The 20736-nt window shown below is 43.8% G+C and overlaps 1 protein-coding gene across 3 annotated transcripts in view; it reads right to left on the bottom strand.

The window, feature by feature from the left end:
• Positions 1–1629: 1629 nt before the first annotated feature.
• The window catches only part of TMCC2 (transmembrane and coiled-coil domain family 2), a 60113-nt gene continuing 41006 nt past the window's right edge, over positions 1630–20736 (bottom strand). For all 3 annotated transcript variants that reach the window (XM_072648056.1, XM_072648057.1, XM_072648058.1), the window contains 3 exons: positions 6602–7536; positions 4076–4211; positions 1630–3274 (listed from right to left, as the gene is read on the bottom strand). In XM_072648056.1, the coding sequence (XP_072504157.1) occupies positions 2963–3274; positions 4076–4211; positions 6602–7536 (1383 nt within the window). In that variant the 3' untranslated portion in view covers positions 1630–2962. The remainder of the gene's footprint in view (positions 3275–4075; positions 4212–6601; positions 7537–20736) is intronic.

A 20736-nucleotide genomic window follows, 5' to 3' on the forward strand; every position in this document is an offset into this window, starting at 1 on the left:
TCAGTGCTCTTTCCCCTCAAACAAAGTGCTTAATCTTTTGTACCTGTGCATGTGAGGGACCCTGGACATTCTAGAGAAGCCTAGGACCCCTTTTCAGAGCAATGTTTTTAAATGCATAAAACATAGAAATTACGAAAGAAACCAATTCTATTAAAATATAATTATCAAAAAATTTCTTAAAAGTTTGTGGTGTCAGACTCGTCACCTTTAGGTTGCAAGTGGCCCACAAAACTTCTAGAATATTAAAATGTAATTGGGAAACGTTTAACAAAATAACTAAAAATACAACAAGCACAGATAATGCTAATTTGTGGTTTTCTATGTCAATATGCCACCCACAGGAATCTCTTTCTATTTGAGTTTGACTGCTGTACGCCGTTATTCTTTGCCACGATGGGACTGCCAGGGACCATTCTTTCCCCCCTTCCATAGCAGCTCCATCTTCTGGGAGAGAGCCTGTAGTCTCAAGTGAGTTTCTTGCTGGTAGGCAAAGGTGGCCTTTGTGGGCACAGAGCTTGGGCATGGTGAGCTGTAGAGAAGGGCAGGAGCTGAAATGGGGGCATTACCAGACCACCTGGCCTCCCTATTTAAAGCTCTAAATCCTAGTGGAGAAGGGCTCGGGGCTGAAGGACTGGCAAAGGAATGAACAAGCAGAGCTAAGTGATCCAGAGAAATGTTCCCTCTTGAGGCAGAGCTGGGATAGAAGGTTAAGGGTGGCCTCTGAAGCTGAAAGGCTTTCAGAGTGGACCTAGGAAAAGCTGGGACTTTGTTTCCCTCTTGTGGCCATATTTGGGTATGACTGGCAGGGCCTTTTCTCTCATCAACTAAGATTACTCCCTTTCTCTCAGATTCTCCTGTTTCAAGAAACCCTCCCAGATGAAAAACGATGGAGAAGGATTGAAAAGAGAAATACAGGGGATGGGTTATTTCTCTGAGAATGCCAATTTCTGGAGGTCCCATGATTGTAGAGGATGCCACCAAGTGCTTTGTGCACTGATTACAGCATCCTAGATCTAGGGCCAGAACAGACCTTACAGACAATCTTGTCTGGCTCCACCTAGTAAAAATGGGTTGAATCCTTGGGAAAATAACAATAATCAATTATTATAATAACGATAATGACAGCAGTTCATATTTATTATTTGCAAAGAACTTTCCATGCAACCCATTTTCAGAGGAAGAAACTGAGATCCAGGAAAATTAATGATAATTGTCTGCATGGAGGCAATGTAATACTGTGGAAAGAGTACAGGATTTTGTATTGGAACCAAAGTCAAAACACCAGTTCTGACCTTTGCCAGTTGTGCGACCGTGGGCAGTACACCAACTTGGCTGAGTCTCGGTTCCTTATCTGTACAATGGAGACAATGCTATTGGAACTACCTACCTCATTGGGTTATTGTGAGGAGAAGCACTTTGCAAAGGTTAACTCTCAGTTATTACTGTTCTCACCATCTTCATCCTCATGTTTATCAGCAATGGTTGCAATACTAGTAGTATTTTCCCAAGGATTCCACCCATTTTACTAGAGCTGTTTTACTATGATTGGCAGAGAAGGGTGCAAGAGAACATGGGAGAGTGGCTTTCCTGGACCCGCCCTTAACAATCAACTCAGGCCACACAATCTGGTTTGAGAATTCAGGAAGGTTCTTTATTTCTCTTGAAATCCCCAGTCAAGTTCAAGTAGGGAGGGCTCACCCAAACCCCAGAGGATTCCGCTGCTCATTCTCCCAGGAACCCCCTTTTCTCCTGGAAGTGCCAATGGGAAGGCGGGGGCTGTGAACAGCAACCACACACAACACTCCAGTGACTTAAAAAAAAAAACCATATACATACACACGCATACACACATATACAAATAATAAATAGACATTAAAAAATGGAGGCCAAAGCTTGACTCCTCCTGTCCCAGCTGGGGAGCTGCTCCCACAGGGTATAGGGGGTTTGATAATTTTGCTCCCAGTCTGGACTCAGTGATCCAGAAAGCAAATTGTATAGTGCTAACACCACCCAGATGGGATTCCCCAGGGTAAGACCCTGGTTCCAGGGAGAGAAGACAGGGAGAGGTTACTTTGAGTGTGTAGGGGGGGGAGCTCCCTGGAATTCAGGATGGAAAGAAGAAATGCAGTCATAAATAAATAAAGAAATAAATCCACAGTACTCACAGGAGCCAAAGACCTGAGGCGTAGGGCCCTGGTTGGGGTGGGGGTTGGGGAGGGAGCTGTATTTCTCTGAAAATGACAGGTCGATGACATTATGGAAAAGAACAGCAAAACATTTAAAAGCACACAATTCCCAAGGCGCAGGGCCCCTCACCCTCTGGCCCATAATGCTGTGCATCACAGAGGTCGGCTCTGCAGCAGACTCTGCTCCTCTTAGTCCCCTTTTGCCCTGCAGACATCTGGGGCACTAGGGATCGCTTCCTGCCCCATCAAATACCTCTCTCCTGCAGTGGCCTCTCTGAGACCTCAGGGGTCTGTGAACATCTTTCTCCCTCCCATTTGGTCTGCTTGCCCATCTTTGTCCTGAGCTCAAACACAGAGAGGTCTCCATCCTTCCCAAGGGGCTTAGAGCAGAGGCCTCTCTCCCTCCCTCTCTCAAAGGACTTTTGGGCCCTTGGGGCCATCTCTAGGCCAACAGGAAGAAGACTTGGAATGTTTTTTAAATAATCAAATAAATATAATCCCTGGTTTTCTTCTCCACTCTGTTACAGTTCCCTTATCTGTGCTGAGGGAGGGAAGCAGTCAGCTTCCAATCTACCTTGGGATGAATTTCCCCTTGGGAGGGAGAAAACATTATCAGATATGAACGAAACACAAGGAAAACAGAGGAGGGCAACAGAGTGCAGGAATCTGGGGCGAGAGCCTGAACCAAACACACGAAAAAGTCCAAGGGGGACCAGGTCTCCCCACTAGAGAAGAGAAGCTGCCTAGGAGCTCGGGTAAGCGCTCGGGCTGGTGATTCAGCTGGGCAGTAGCACATGCTCCAGGAGGTAGCTGAGGGAGTCCCAATGTTTCCAAAGGAGAAAAAGAACAAGGACGAGGAGTGCAGTGCTGGCGATGCGCAGGCGGGTCTTCATGAGCGGTGTGATGAAGTTGGCGATGGTGGAGACAAACACCAGCAGCACAGCCATCAGTGCCAGGATCACGTTGATGAATTTGCCCAGCAGTGCCCGGGCATTGGCGTTCTCGACGCCCTCTAGCTGGACCACCTGTTGCTGCTGCTGCTGGAGCTCCAGCTTGGTGACTCTGGTCAGGCAGGACTCCACGGCCTCCTGGGTGTGGGCAGGGAGATGAGGGTGAGGAAAGGAGGAGATCTACTTGCCAGGAAACCTGCTCTAGAGTTCTAAATCCGCCCATAACCTATGGGGAAGGGGACAGATCTTGGCTGGAGCCCTCACACTGGGAAGGTTAAAATGTATAAGGTCTCAAAACATTGGGGAAGGTACAGAGGGGCTTCCAGATTAACATTAACCAAGAGAGTATCCCTTGTTTGACAGAAGAGAAAACTTGGACCTAGAGAATTGAAATAGCCTATCTAAGATCACACAGCAAGTTAACAGCAGAGTTGGAACTAAGTCTTCTGACTACCAGTCCTGTGTTTTGCCTATTTACAACCTAGATCTGGGGCTGTTCCAGTTATGAATGTGAGAATAAAAGTCTAGGAAATGAGGGGTTGGGAAAGGGAGTAAATTGATTCAATCCTAATCAGAGCAGTTCTACAAACAGCGCTTCTTGTGGCAAGGTTGAAAATGCACCTGGTGACAGGAAAGGGCAAGTATCTTAAGATGGTCTGGGGATAGATGTCATCCACAGACTGATGCACCTGCAACTATCTAGCTCTCACTACGTACCTGGGTCTGTTTATGCCTATCTCACCAATATTTGCTGGATTTTTTTTCCCTCTGTGCACTTTTGTCTCTTTCTGTCCTCCTGACTATCTGCCCTGGCCTAGCCAAAAAAAGATGCCTATCCTACTGTTATCACCAGTCCTTACAGAGGAAAAAGCCATCCTTAGGACCATCCATGGTTTGGCCTGGCCTAGCCTGACTTGGCCCAGTCCAACCCCTGTATACCTGGATGTCTCGAGCCCTCTCATAGGACTGGTAGGCCACTTTCTCTTCCATGCTGGCCAATTCCTGTTTCAGATTGGTCATCTCATTCTGGTGTAGCTCTGTCAGGTCATTTAACTGCTCCTCTAGGCGCTCATACCTGGTGGAGGACAGGGGGGATGACAGCCCAGTTGTTACTACTCACCCAATTCCTCCCCCTCTTTTCCCATCTGGTTTTTCATTCATTCATTCATTCATTCATTCATGTTTAATAAACATTCCATGAGCTCCAAGTTTGAGCACAAGGCAACAAAAGGGGAAGAGAAGAGAAGACTATAAAGGATAAAGCTGGGGTCTCTGAAGCTTATAATCTAGCTGGGGAGATAGGATACTTGTATAAAAAGATAACTAATAAAAAAGACAACAAAAAGTATATATGCTAACCAGGAGAGTATTTAAAGACAGAAAGAACAACCGATGAGCTGAGAGAGGTAAGCATTGTACTTAGAGAGGGAATGACAACAGCTCATGTTTACATAATAATAGCTAGCTTTTTATACAGGGCTTTAAGATTTGCAAAGTGCTTTACTTAGGTTAACTCATTTGATCCTCACTACAATCCTGGGAGGTAGGTGGGGAAACTGAGGCACACAGAGGTTAAGTGACTTGCCCAGGGTGACGCAGTGTCTGAGACAGGATTCAAACTCAAGTCTTTCTGACTCCAGGTTGAGAGCTCTGTGAACTCCGCCACCCCATGATCTCCTAATACTATTATGTAGCTTTATCATATGGCATTGTATTAGCACTACAATGTTCATGGGAGACTTGGCTAAATTTCTGGCTCTGTTACTTACTAGCGACGTGCCCTTAGACAAGTCACTTTATCTCTCTATCTTCATCTTTAAAACAGGAATAATGAAATAATTGCATTGCCTCCCTCTGCTACTTATCTCCGGTGTATCCTGCCTATGGCTTGTCTGTACCTAGCTGCTTGCATGTCGTCTGCCCCATTTAACTGGGAGTTCCTTGAGGGCAGGGATTGACTGTCTTTCAACTTTCTTTGTATCCCTAGCCCTTAGCGCAGTGCCTCGCACACAGTAGGAGCTTAATAAATATTTCTTGATGGACTGGTTGAGAGGAAATTGCTTTGAAAAGTGCAAATGCCAAAGGAAACATGAGCTGTTACTGTGACAATGATGACCACACCACCTCTCCTTTTATTCAGGGGACAGAGAGAGGTCCCGATCGATTTTGGCCTGGCACCTGAAATTCTAAACTAAACCCATAAACTGGTCCTATCCTTAATTTTCCCATCCATGTAATGTCGAAGGGCATTTTGTTTGTATGGCTTGAGCTTGGTTTATCACTTTGAAGATAGTCATAGACTTTTAGAATTTAAGAGCAGAAAATCCTGTAGGGGTCAACAAATCCATACCTCTGGTTTTGTAGAGGAGGAAAGAGAGGCAATTTGGGGAAGGGGAAGCAATTTGCCCTGGTTACCCAGCTGCTTAAAGGTCAAGATGGGATTAGGATTCTGATCTCCTGACTTCCAATCCTATATTCTTTCCGTGATACTGCCACTACCTTCCCTTGTGCCTTCAGCTCATAAAATCTTAGAATGTCAAAGCTGGAAGGAAGTTCGTGGATCATCTAGTCCAGTCTCCTTGTTATACAGGTAGGTGAACCAAGGCCTAGGGAGGTGAAGGCACTTACTTAAGGTTATGTAGCTAATTAGGGGTAGGCCTGGGGACAGAACTCAGGGCTCCTGACTCTTGGGCTAACATCCTTCCCATTTCACCTTACTGTACATACACATATATAAAATATATAGGTATATAGTATGCCAAATAATATTTTATGCATGAATGTATATGTATGTATATAGGTATATAGGTATATAGGTATGTATATAGGTATATACATAAACACATTGTTGTTCAGTTGCATTCAATTCTTCATGAACCCATGGACCAATACTGTCCATGAGGTTTTCTTGACAAAGATGCTAGAGTGGTTTGCCATTTCCTTCTCCAGTGGATTAAGGCAAATAGAGGTTAAGTGACTTGTCCAGGGTCACACAGCTACTAAGTGTTTGTCAGATCTTCTTTACTCCAGGCCCAGTGCTCTATCCAGTAAGTCACCTGGCTGCCTCCACGTATGTTTGTATGTATATATGTTGTATACACACTGTATGTATCTACACATACATATGTATGCATGTGTAGATACACATATACAAGCACACATATATACCTACCTATAATATACATACATATATATACATATATATGTGTATGTAAAATCATCCAAGGTCACCTTAATCCACCCCTGTGCCTTTAGGTGGCCCTAAAATCTGCTCCTGGTCTCCCCATCATAACATTCCATGATCTTTCTAGATCCCTCTTGTTCCACTCACATCTCATAGAGGAGCTATTTGGAGATACCATCCCATGGAGAAGTATATCTAAGTGATAAGCATGAGGAGGCATAGAGAGAAGAAGGAGAATTGAGATTTGCAGGGACAATGGGCATTATCATGGAGTCTCCTACCTATAGCGCTCCTCCTGTAGGCACTGGGTCATGTAAGTGTAGTCTCGCTGTAGCTGAGCCTTCAGGTCCTCCATGGAGTCCTCCATGTGTGACTGGCCCTCCTTGATCTCCCGCAGCTCTTCCAGCAGAGTATCTAGGTTGTTGGGGTGGCTATACAGAGTGTTGGACTTAGGGCTCCCTAGCCCCCCACCAGCCCCTGCCCCAGAGTTACTGCCCGCTCCAGCTGAGCTGGCACTGGCACTGGAACACTCATCATCACTCCCATACTTGGGACTGGACACCAGGGTGGCACTGCCACTTAGAGCCCTGGCTGCTTCCTCCGGGTGACCATCTTCAAGCGGGTCCTTCAGGTGGGCAATGTTGTCCGCACTGCCAAACTTGTTACGGATGAGGCTTGCGAATTCCCGGGGCTTGGACACCACGGCTGTATGGGTCACCTGGGAGAGCCCCGAGAGGCTTCCCTTCACACCCTCCACCACACCACCCCCAAAGCCACTGATGCCTGCCCGCATGTTGGCACCCACATCTTTCAGCCCCTGTTGCATGTCCCTCAGGACATCTTTGGGCTGTCGGGATGGTCCATTCTGTTCAATTTCTTTCAGTCTCCGGTGGTAATGCTCTAGTTTCTTGTGAAGCTGGGCAATGGTCTGGGCTGATTTCTGGTTTTTCTTCTCAAACACCTGCTTGATGCGTGACACCTGCTGCTTGTCTGCGTTGTTGGCCAGCTTTAGGTATTCAGCCACATTGTCATCCCGGGCCTCCTGCTCAATCTTGATCTGCTCTGTGATCTTGAGAATCTTTTGATGCAGGTGTTCAATGGCAGCCTTGGTCCGGTGGGGATCTGGGGTCCCTTCAGGGACATCCAGGCTGATGGGGCCATCTGAGTCACCATGGCCAGGGCCACCAGGAAGTGTGATGAGGTCACCCTTTTCTGCCTGGAGGTGAGAGGAATAAAAGGAGAGAGGTAAGTAAAATGAATTGGAAGGAGGAGTTCTGAGGTTGATGGGATATTCTTGGTTCTATGTCCTAAGAAGACTATTCCACTTCATTGGTCCTTTTGTAGGGATTTTTATCTTTTCAATTTTATTTTTATTCTGAATTTAGCAAACACTAAATAAAATAGGCATTTACATAGACACATACATGTGACAGACAAAAGAGGATTGCATATAAAAACGCAGATCACTATTCTAAAATAAACTTTTACTGATTTTCTTGTTCTTACAATTTTCCCTTATATTGTTCTCCCTCTCTTCTCCCAGAGAAGCTTCTCTTATAACAAAGAATTGATTTTTACAAAGTACATATAACAAAGAATCTACTTTGGAAATATATAACAAGTTCAGCCTGATGCTTTCAAAGTTGTTCTGCTTGTTTGTGCTTCTTCCTCACCTTCCTTTTTATTCTCTTCTCTGTCTAAAAAAAAACCCAACACTCTTTCTTTCTCCTTTTTTCTTTCTTCCTTTGTTTTTTCTTTCTTTTTTCTCCCTTTTCTTCCTTTATTCCTTGCTTCTTTCCTTCCTTTTGCTATCAAATTCCTTTTCCTCCCTCACTCTCCAACCCACATCCTACATGAGGAAAAAGAAAAAAACTCAGGAATGCAGAATCTAGCAAAACAAATTACACATGGTCATTTTGGGCCTTGACTTCCCTACATGTAAATAAAATATGCACTGGATATTTCTGGGGAAGGACAAACAAACACCCTACATCTCAGTACTAATACTGAATAAGTCCAACTCTTTGTAGGAGAATTATAAAGATGATGTCAAACTTATTCCAATCCTCCATCCCAATATCCATAGGAAAGGCCTGCCCTCCCCTGACTCAGCTTCCTACTGTCCCCACCAAGCTTGCAGATGGTGGGTCTGTATGTGACCCCCGAAGCACTCTGGGGTATGGGTGATGTTACCTTCCAGCTTTCATGGGGAGTCACCAATATCTTCCGCTTCATGGTGATGGGTGCATCCAAACCCCTCACCCTTTCCCCAGGCTTTGGGGAGAAACCAGACAAACACCTAGGTAACTGGCTAGAACTCCCCAAGAACCAAAGCTGAAAGAAGTGACTCACAGGCCAGGTGGGATAAGTCAGGAGAGAGGTTCCTGACTGTTCTGAGGACCTGGAGGAATCAGCTTCTCAAGGTATGCAGTCAGATTGAGGGGAAATGAGAGACACTGCTCCCTTCCTCCCCCAGTTACAGCAGAGCTACACACAGAACACCAGAGTGTCACTTAGCCACAAGGAAAGACAACAAAGAAAAAGGCAGAGAAAGATAGGAGAAAAATACAGGCAGATGGAAAAAGAATGAAAAAAAAAAGGACCCAAGAAAGGGGAAAAAAAACCACTCAGCACCACCCAAAACACACAAAGGACAGAAAAACCAGGAGACTTTTCTGAGCAGCACCAAACTCCTAGGCTGCCTAGTTCAGCCTATTAGGAGGATCTGGGGTATCTTATCATAAACAACAGCGGAAGCAGAAGGAAATGGCTCAACTTGGGTATTTTTACGCACAGCACACCCTACGTATATTGCCATGTCAGCTGGGTTCTTCTCTGTGTTTGTGTGTTAGAGGGAGGGAGTAAGGTGAGTGAGACAATGGGGTGAAAGCTAAGAAAAGCCCCATTTCGCACCCTGTGACAGGAAATAGATTCACTCCAATTAAATTCAGAAGCCACTAGACCAGATTTTCACCAACGTGCAAAATTATTGGACAACTTGGCTTTGTCAATGTCCTGAGACAAGAGGTCTCAGAGGCTCCGAGGCTGGAAATCAATCAGCTTTTCTAGCTCATGGTCCCTTTAGCCTTTGATGAATTTGCCATTCACTTGCCACTCCACCTTGGACAGGTCACTAATTCTCTCCAACAAGACTGAGTCTTTTCATTCATGTCATTTTGTTTGGTCTTTGCTCTTCCTCCCTCTTTCTCCTACAGATTTTCACTTATCCAGTCTTTGCTCCTCAGAATCCCTGGTTGCTCACTACTAGGAGAGAGAATCTTGCTTTAGTCACTTAATTTAAAGTGAAAGGACCTGGGTTCAAACTGTGGCTTTTCCACTTGACTGTGGACAAGTTGCTTCAGGTCTATGTTGCTGCTGCTGCGTTTTAGTCATTTTCAGTTATGTCTGACTCTTCATGATCCCATTTGGGTTTTTTTTTTGGCAAAGATACTGGAGTGGTTTGCCTTTTCCTTCTCCAGCTCATTTTACAGATGGAGAAACTGAGGCAAACACGGTGAAGTAACTTGCCCAGGGTCACACAGCTAGTAAGTATTTGAGACTGGATTTGAACTCGGGTCTTCCTGATTCCATACCCAGCACTCTATCCATTGTGCCACTAGCTGCCCTTCACCTCTACAAAATAGGATTAATACCAGTTATACTCCCTATCTCACATAGCTGTTGTGAGACTGAAGTCATTAATAGATAAGCATTTGTTAAATAGCTACTATGTGCCAAGCACTATCTTAAAACCTTACACTCTTTCTGGAGAAATAACATGTACACACATAAATAGATACTCTGTGTGTGTGTGTGTGTGCGTATGAGTGTGTGTGTGTATGTGTGCAAGGAAAATACAAGGTAATAAATTAGGTCACATACATGAAGTGCTTTTAAAGTCATACACAATGCTATGTAAATGTCAGCTCTTATTATTCTCATCAATACCCATTCCCTTTCCTAGGGGCAGATAAGTAGCATAATGGGTTAGAGTAGTAGACCTGGAGTCAGGAAGACCTGAGTTCAAACACTTTACTAGTTGTGTGATCCTGAACAGTCACTTAACTGTCATCTGCTTCAGTTTCCTCATCTCTAAAATGGGGATAATAATAGCACTTACCTCCCAGGACTGTTGTAAACAACGTTTGTAAAGCGCTTGGCATACAGTAAGAACTATACAAATATTTGTTTCCTTTCATCCACTATCCATCTTAATCACTGAATTTTATAGTTGAAAGGAACGTTGGGCTAACTTCACATTTCACCGATGAAGGTTCTTAAGGTAAAGCAGCTTGTCCTTATAGCTTGTAAGTGGCAGAGTTGGGTGTTTTCCAACACCTAGTTCAGTGTTCTTTCTCTTGTCCTACAATCTGGAGCCCTGGCCCTGCCAACCAACAAACCTTGAGCAAGCCACTTAATACTGTTGGGGCCTCAGCTGTCCTTGCCCAGAAAATGGGGAAGAAGTCCCTTTGACCTCACAGGCTGGTTGTGAAGACCAGGCGTCCTGTGCTAGTCCTGGATAATGGATAAGCCCTGCGCCCATAGTTATTAACAAGAAGGCAGGGCCCGGAGTTTGTCTCACAGCCTCTCTAAGAATGCAGTCCTCTTCCTTTCCTATTTGTGGGTCAGACAGAAGCTACTCTCAGCAGGTAGGCTGGGGAACAGAAGGGATAAGAGTTATGCAAGACAATCTAATGAGATGGTAAGCTCCTTGAGGCCAGCCTCTTTTTGTATCCTCAGCGCTTAACAGAGTGCCTAACACATTACAGAAGGTGCTTAATAAATGCTTATTGCTTAACGCAAGAACTTATTAAAAAAAAAAATCCCAATGGTGGTTTTCTAAGGCAAAATGCCTTCCACACACAGAGAAAGAAATATGGAAGTCATTCGCAGAATGTAGCAGATCATGTTTGAGTGTGTGTGTGTGTTTTTGTGTATCATGTTTTGATTTGTTATATGATTTCTTTCATTTATTTTAGTCTGACTACATAGCATGACTATAGTGAAAATGTACTCAATAGGAAAGTATATGTAGAACCTATACAGAATTGTATGCAGTCGTGGGGAGGGAGGGGGGTAGTGGGGGGTTGGTGTGGGGGGGATAAAATCCTAATTTTATGGCAGTGATTGTTAAACATTAAAAAATAATAATAATAAAATAAAATTTAATTGAAAGTAAAAAAATAAATAAATAAATGCTTATTGCTGGCTTGGTAGATAACCGGTGCTCAAAGAAAGGCCTCTGGTCACTAATTTGACTTCCTGTGCAGCCTTTTCCTTTACCTAGGGGAGAAAGTAGCCCCAGGTGGGTTAGGGATTGGCCCCAGGATGGGGTATAAAGAGAGCAGATTGCCTAAATATCAAGGTCAATGTGACTGGTTCTGATGCAGGCGATTAATTATATTTTAGAGAGGGATAAAGCCAAAACCCCACTTCTCCCCAGCACTAAGCTGCTTCTGGAGCTGCCATTAGGGTCTCCATTCACAAAAGAGCCCTTCCTCATGCAGCTATTTCCCTTGGGGGAGGATTTCAGTGTGGACACAGCGAGTGGCTAGAAGAACTCCTACAAGCACCAGGATTGCCTACTGCCATAGTCAGCATTTTGTTCTTCTTGAGTTGCTATTCTAAGTGCCCTGGAAGCAGAGGAAGGAACAGCTGCCCTGGGAGCAGGAGGTGGGGGGGGGGGACCCTGAAACTATACTGGATGAACAGAGCAACAGAAACCTCATAACTGGAGAAAAATTATTCCTTTGGCCCAGGAGCTACAACATTATTGCTGGCTGATGCTTTTGACTTCTGAACCTGGTCCAGCCGGGTGGGCTCCCTTGCTCCTACAAGCTTTTCAGTTCTTTATTTACCTGAGACCTGAGGACCACAGATGAGCCTCTGTAAGGGCTCCTGAAAGTCATCTAGGTCCAATTGACTTTAAAGACAAGAAAACAGAAGCCTAGAAAGGTAAAATCAGTGACTTGTCCAAGGTCACATAGTTAATAAGTGTTGGAGGTAGAATTCAAATCCAATGCTCTTTCCATTCTATCATCCTGTGGTAATGGACTTTGACCCTCTTCTGCAACTTGCTTTTTAAAAAAATGAATTATTTTTTAGTTTTCACCATTTACTTTTATAAGATTTTGAGTTCTAAATTTCCCCCCATCCATCCACTCCCTCCTCCCTAAGATGGCATGCACTCTGATACAGGCTGTACACATATGACCATATAAACATATTTCCACATTAGTCATGTTGTTAAAGAACCAGAATGAAAGGGAAAAACCATGAGAAAGAAAAGACAAAAAAAACAAAAAAGAGAAAATATTACGTTTAGATCTGCATGTCAGACACCATAGTTCTTTCTCTGGATGTGGATAGCATCAGGAGTCTCTTAGAATTATCTTAGATCATTGCAATGCTCAGAAGAGCTAAGTCTAACAAAGTCGATCATCGCACAATGTCTGCAACTTACTTTTACACATCTGGTATGAAGATGTGTAAGGAGAAATAAAGGCCTTAGATTCCACCTTCTCCTTCTACCCTTCTATCTTTTGTCCTCATTGGGGAAGAATACTTATACTAAGATTAGAGATCTAGAGCCAGACAGGACCTCAGATGGCTTCTAGTTCAACCCTCTCGTCTCTCCACACCATCCCTAAATTTATTTTATTTTCATTTCTAGCTTCTCTTCCTTCCATTTAGAAAGCAAGAAATATAAAACCCGTGGCAAATATGAAGGCATGCAAAACAAGTCTGTTATTAGCCATACTAGCAAAAAAAGAAAGAAAGAAAAACAAGACAGAGAAAAAAATGCTTCAAATTGCACTTTGAGTCCATTAGTTCTCTAACTAGAAATAGAGAGCATTTTTCATGAGTCCTTTGGAACTATGGTGGGTCACGGTATTAATCAGAGTTACTAAGTTTTTCGCAGTTGGCTATCTTTACCAATACTGTGTTACTGTGGTGTTACTGTGTAAATGTTCTCCTGGTTCTGACCAATCCTGCTGATTTTACGAATAAGGAAATTGAGGCTGGCGGGGGTGAGGGAGGCAGACTTGTTCAAAGTCACATCGAGAGTTAAGTGTTAGAGACAGGATTTGAACCTAGGTCCTCTGACTTCAAAGTCAGTGTTCTTCCATCCTCCCTCAGTAAAATTATTAGAATTGTGAGGAACCTTGGGATGCAGCCCAATTTACTAATTTTATAGACATAAAAACTGAGTTTCAGAAAAGTTAAAGAGCCCACTCAAAGTCCAATAGCTAATTAGAATCATTAGTATCATTAGATTAGTATCATTGAGGGCAGGCACTGTCTTTTGCCTCTTTTTGTATTCCCAGAGCTTAGCACAGTGCCTGGCACATAGTAAATGTTTATTTACTATAATAAATTACAAATTAATTAATTAATAATAATAAATGTTTATTGCTTGATTAAATAAATGTTTATTGTCTGATTTATCAATTGATCAAAGTAGTCTAGCCAGAATAAGAACCCAGGCCTCCTGTCTCTTTCTACCCTCCCATGTTTCCTGTAACTGTTAGAAGCATCAAGAATTCCCTTTTGAGACATGTCTGCCTGGTCACTGGACCTGAAATTGGTCTGTAAGCAGGGGACTGACAGATCCAGAGGGATCCCTCAGTGGTTCTCTCCTTCGATGTCTCCCTTGATGCCATGCCTGCTAGGACACAACCGTATTGAGCTTTCATGAGACAGGGTTAGGGAGGGGAAAAGTGTTAAAAAAGCCGGCAAAACTGTCATCTGCCAATATGCCGGGTGACAGCAGTAAGTGCAAAAAAGGAAAGGGTGACAGCTGAGCATCTCCGCCATCCTTGCTTAAGGGAGGATCCCCCATTTAGAAGGAAACCAGTTTGTGATACAACAATCAAAACAGTAATAACAGCTAACATTTTTGTAGCACTTTAAGGGTTTGCAAAGTGCTTTACATAGGTCACCCCATTTGATCTGCACAACAACCCTGGGAGGTGAGTGATATTATTATCAACACCATTTTACAGATGTGGAAACTGAGGCAAATACAGGTTAAGAGACTTGCTCAGAGTCACACACCTGTTAAGTGTCTGAGGCATGATTGGAACTCTGGTCTTCCTGTTCCCAAGTTCAGCACTCTATCCACTATCCTGCCTGGTGGCCTAGGCATATGGGGTGACAGCCGTACCTTTGGTGAGTAGGAGGGGAAAGGGCTAAACGAAAAAAAAAATCACAGAAGTTGACAGATCCTCCCCCACCATCCACTTCAACCCTTCCCAGGTGCACACAGTCCCACCCATGCCCATCAGGAGCTCTCAGGCAATATGTCACTAATCCCATTAGTCATTGCTATACTGAGCTCACTGGTGAGCAGGGGAAGGAAGCTGTAGAAACAGAGATGCAAAGCTAGCTCCCAAACCTGGGGATAAGCTATTCTCAAAGTTCAAGGGTGTCAGTCTTCCATAGACCCTGACACCGACTCTCTCTCATACTCAAAGCAAATTGATTATCTGAACTTAGGAACCTAGAACCTAGAGAGGGGAACATGTTAGGGTTCTAGAGAATGAGAAATATTCCTTATACTTTAACCAGAAGCCCACCCCTCTGCTCAGAGTCTCCTACCTCCATCCCAGAGGGAGTCCAAAGAACCACTGGCTGTGCCTGGGTAAGCTCGAAGAGAATGTGAACAAGCCAGTGTTCAGCTTCGAGCCTTGTAGAACTGCCAACAGCTTCTCTCCCAGGATGGGCAAGAGGGAGGGAGGGCTGGGCTGAGGACAGCACTAGGCAATTGTTTCTAAACTTTTCAGTCATAGACACAGGAGGGGGGAGATGGAGGGAGAGGGAGAGAGGAATGAGAAGGAAAAGAATGAGGGTGGGGAGAAATAAAGAAGGGAAAGGGGGAGGGAAATAAGGAAGCTAGAAAGGGGAAAGGAAGAAAGGAATAGGGCAAAGGAAAAATGGGGAGAAGAAAGAAGGGGAAGGAAGGGAAAAGAAAAGGGAATTGTGGAGGATAGAAAGGAAAGGGTAGAGGGAAATGGAAAGAAGAGGAGAAGGAGGAAAAAGGGGGGAGGAAAGGGAAAGGGGAGAAAGAAAGACAACAAAGAGGGAAGATGGAGAAGGGGAGGGAGGAGACAGAGGAAACAAAGGACGAAGAAGGAAGCAATGAGCTCCGTACTCCAAGACAAAGCAAGAGTTGAGAAAAAAGGAAAAGGAAGGAGACAGATGGAAAGGGTGACGAAATAAGTCAGTGAGGCAGGGAGAGGAGAAAGACAAGTGTTTGGCAAAGCTGAAATGCGTTGGGGGGTGGGGAGAGGAAGAGCCTCCATAACAGAGACAACCCTAGAAGAAAGGAAAACTGTGTCTTGATGGCTGATGGTTTCGAGCATCCCTCTCCCCAAAGCCAGTGAGATACAGAGAAAAGGTCACTAGACTGAGTGAGAGCCAAACACACTTGATTAGGTGAGAATCAAGAGAACTGAGTTCTAGACCTGATACTGTTCACTGTCTGTGGGATCTTGGGCAAATCACTTCGCTTTTCTAAGCCTTAGTCTCCTCCTCTGTAAAATGGGGATAATAATACTTGTACTACTTACTTCAATAGGGTTACTATGAGCAAAATGCTAAATACATGATAATGACAATGATATTAATACATTAGAGCTTCTATCAACCAAGACCTGGAAGAAACACAAGCAACAAACATTTTCCAATTCAAATCCCACATACTCAGTCAAAGTCAGGCACTCCCAGGGCCTTGTGACGATTTATAGAAGACCATTGGGGTTTTGGAAGTGAGCCTTTCCACCTCCCCCATTGCCACAGACACCTGGGCACACACACATTTGCAGAATCATCCTCTTCTGCCTCCTCCAATTAGCACACACACACCCAATAGGCAGCTCAGCTCTCTGCATGAATCTTGGAAATAAATCCCACCAAATGCCTGCACACAGCTGTCAGCCCCCATATCTGGAATTGTCTCTACTGATACTATACACTCCCCTTTACCACTGCTCGCTCCCTCCCTCCTCCCCAGCCCAATCCAAGTGATATTGCACAAGTGATAATGACTAGGGCTTCTAGGAGATGCAAAGCAGGCAATGATCCTTACTGGACAACTCCCACCTGCTTAGCCAGGCAGGCTCTGAGAGCCAACCTCCTGGGTACCTCAGTCTGGCTGCTGACAGAGGAAAGCCATCTGGATTAAGGATCATTTTCTTTATTCTCCTTCCTAGAGGACTTATTTACCACCCCACTCCTTCTTACAGTCCTAGTTTAGGCAGAAAACGTTCCTTTCAAGGGTTTCTAATTTACAAATCTGACAACTTCCCAGCACCTGCTCCTTTCTCTAACCAGGCTTCTGGGAGAGGTTAATGGTACCATTTGGACTGACAGTGCCCATCAAGGTGAGGGACTGGGCTACTGGAACATATTTTCAGTGGTGCTCAGTAATAGTGCCTCCAGTGCCAAGTCTTGCACATAGTAGGCATTTAATCAATATTTGCCTGAAATGAAATGAATTGATGGTAGTCCAGCTGAGGCTCCAGAAATGCTCTAACACCATGAGGTGGAGCAGCCTTTTTCTATGTACTCTTCTCTAAGGGGAATTGTGCCCTGCCCAGTATAGATCATATATGGAAATCTCTATCCAATAGATTTAATTCTGGAAAGAACCTTAGAAACCATAGAGTTCAATCCCCTTATTTTCTAGATGAGGAAACTGAGGCTAAGAGGTTAAATGATATGCCCTGGTTCATACTGCTAGTAGGTGTCTAAGGCAGAATTTGAACTTAGATCTTCCTGAGTACAAGCCTGGCATTCCATCTACCATACCACCTGACTCCTCCCAAGGACAGGAGCTCCTTCCTAGCAGCACTAAGAAAACAGATGAGGCACCCTGCCAGATAGGAACAGTCAGACCTGCCTACCCAGCCCTATACCAGGCCTTTTCAGAAGCTCACACATGCTCCTTCACCCTCTCTCTCCTAAGCTGTAGTCTGTTTCCTGACATTAGCCTGCCCCATCCATGTGACACTCCATCCTTCTCCCTGCTCTCCAGACACTAAGATGCCGATCATGCTTGTGTGAACTGATGAGGAATGATGGAAGCAGAACCAGGAGAAACATTTATACAACGACCAAAACCCTTTAAAGGAGAACAACTTTGAAACACTTAAGAACTCTGATTGAAAAAAAATTAATAAAAAATTAATTTAAATTAATTAATAAAAAATTAAACTTTGATCAATGCAATGACCAATCACAACCCCAGAAAACTCTGATGAAACATGTCTCCTACCCCTTGCTGGAGAGAGTTGGAGGAGGAAGCGTTCTCAGACACAATCAATATAACACAAGTTTATTTGGCTTGGCTATACTTATTTGTTACAGGGGAGAGTTTTTATTTGGGGGGAGACTTGGGAGGGTAACCAAGTGACATCAAAGAAAGAAGAAAGAGAACATCAACGAAACATTTTAAAAGAATACACAGAGGAGAGAAGGAAGTTATAAGGGGAAATAGAGAAGCAGGGCAATGTTATTACTACCATATTAAATTAAACATATATTTTGAAAAACAAGCTGTGCGTAATAGATCCATGAGATCATATACAATCATCTTTTTCTGACTTTCTTTGTTAATGGAAACATCCCATGTTTGCTGGTGATTTTCTAGTGCATAATTTTAAAAGATAATTTTTTAAAAAGATGTCACATCTCCAGAATTAAAGACTATCCAGTGGCAGATACCAGACACTGTCTGGACTACTGTCCTCTTGATGATGATAGGCCAATAGGAGGGACTGTTTGCAAACACAACTCCTCAACACCTCAAGGATGCCAACTCTCCTTAATAGACTGAAAGGCAGGTTTTTATTGAGGTCAGATAGGAAAAAAAGAAAAACAGGCTTTAAGTCAGCAAGGGATTTTAGAGCTCATCCAGAAAGACCCTGCCCTGATCTTAGAGATGAGGAAACAGGCCTAGAAATGGGAACTGATTTGCTTCAGGTCACATAGTCAGCAAGTAGCAGAAGTGAGATTTGAACCCAGATCTAGTATTCTTGCTGTGACATTGTATGTCAGGAACCCTGCAGAGGGAATGTTGCACCTTAACCATCTGCACCATGAGCTGGGCAAACAGGCCTCTGGACTGTTAACAGAACTGAATAGCTTCCCATCAAAGGCAACTCTGAGACCCAGAAGATAAACCTTGCTGGGCTCTCTTGGCCTCCCTCGCTTCAGCCTGTCAAGACTGGCCTCAGAAAAGAGGTACCTCTGCCTGTGTGCCACCACCCTGGCCATGCCTCCCAGCACTTGGAAATGACAGAGCTAGATGTCTGCTGTGGACTCGGATGCTCTGAGCCTGCAGGATGTTCCTGGAGAGCTGCGGATGGGCCAGCAAGGACATGGGGTCTGTGCCAGAGGCTTCTTCCAAGATCTAGGACTCCAGCTGGAATAACCCCTGGACACAGCTCAGTGGGAATTTCTCAGCTCATCTTTTACTGATTCTGGGGTCTGGCAGGAAGAGCAAATGCTGGCAAAAAAAAAAAAAAGTTTTCACCCTCCCACTGCCAGTCACCTGACAACTGAGCTGATCTCACCCAGGATAGTTGGGACAGTATTCTAGACTTGGAAGCAGGAGGAGACATGAGTTTAAATCCTGCCTCAGACAATTCCACATCCTGCTGATCATGTAACCTTCCTCTGCCTCAGTTTCTTCATCTGTAAAAATGAGGGTAATAATGATACCTATCTCACAGGGCTGTTGTAACCACCACCAAATGAGACAACACACAAAGTGTACTTTATAGACTTTAGGGTGCCATATAAATGCTAATTAACATTATCTCCTCTCAGTGGAGATCATCATCATCATCATTTTTTAATTTGGAATCCATGAACTTTTTTGTTTTATAAAGAAAATCTTTGCATTGATCTCTTATTTATACCTATGTATTTTATTTTAGAATTCTATTTAGGACCCGGAGTCAGGAAGACTCATCTTCCTGACTTCAAATCTGGCCTTTGAGTTGTGTGACCCTGGGCAAGTCACTTCACCCTGTTTGCCTCAGTTTCCTCACCTGTAAAATGAATTAGAGAAGGAAATGGCAAACCACTATAGTATCTTTGCCAAGAAAACCCCAAATGCGGTCATAAAGAGTCAGCTATAACTGAAAAATGACTCAACAACAAAATTCTATTTTATGCATTTAAATACATGAGAAGGGGTTCATTTATACATATATATTTAATATTTTATATTTAAATATATTTTATATTAAATATCAAATAGATTTAAATATATTTGAGAAAGGGTTCATAAACTTCATCAGACTGTCCAAGGGGTCTATGACTCAGAGAAGGTTAAGAACCTCTGCTCTATGGTATGGAAGTAAAAGCTCAGGCTGTTAAATGCCCACCCCCCAAACCCACTTTACTAGCTGGGAAAGTCATGGCATCTCCAAGACTATTTCCTCTTCTCTAAAATGGGAATAATAACTCCTTGCCTCCCTCACAGAGTAATGTGAAGATTTTATGAGATGCAAAAGCATCTGAAAACTCCTATTTTCCCATTACTCCTTCTTCTGTAGGGGGGGTGAAAGTTAGCAAAATGAACAATGATGGCGGTCCACAATTACATTTTAACTTCTGTTCACGATAACTCTATTAGGTAGTGTAAAGAAATCTCCCCATTTTACAGATGGGGATACTGAGGCTCAGATAAGTCATACAGTTAGTAAGAGACCTGGAGCTTGGACCCAATTCCACATATCAAATCTGATTCTTTCCCCACCATACCAAGGACTAAAAGAAAAAAAAAGCAGAGACCTTAGAAATCTTTCATTCCTTAATAATCCCAACTGATGGCTCCATAGGAACAGCTGGGAGGGACGGGAAGAGGTGCTTTGCTAATTCCAGTACCCATTGACATCTTTGTTGATGGGGGTTGGGCAAATATTTCTGGGACCTGGTCCTGAAGTTAAAAGGGGCCCAGGTAACCAGCCTTCTCCTGGACTGTCCTTGTTGAGGGCAGATTCTCACCAATCTCACTCTCAGTGGAGACGCTGTATAGAACTAAACACCCACATCCAGGTGCTTCTGAAATATTGACTCCAAGGGCTTCCAGGGCCTTTACTGCAGACGGCTAGAATGGGAAGGGAGGCATCGATCCACCTAGCTAGTCGGGCGCTGCCCTAAAAGTATAAGAAGCTTTCCTCTCTGAGTCTGGGAACCAACTGTTCAGACAGGCTTAAGGCAAGGCAGACCCTCCCTACAGCATAACGTCAGATGAGAGGAGAAGGTTTGCAGCTGGTTGAAGTCCTAGGGTGTTTCCTTTTAGAAAATTTCTTTTTATTCTGAACTTTACACTAAATAAAACGGCCATTTCCATATACCTAGTCAAACACAAAAAGGTCTGTACATGGAACTGTGCATCTTA

The sequence above is a fragment of the Notamacropus eugenii genome, chromosome 2, assembly GCF_028372415.1.
Source record: "Notamacropus eugenii isolate mMacEug1 chromosome 2, mMacEug1.pri_v2, whole genome shotgun sequence".
Lineage (NCBI taxonomy): Eukaryota > Metazoa > Chordata > Mammalia > Diprotodontia > Macropodidae > Notamacropus > Notamacropus eugenii.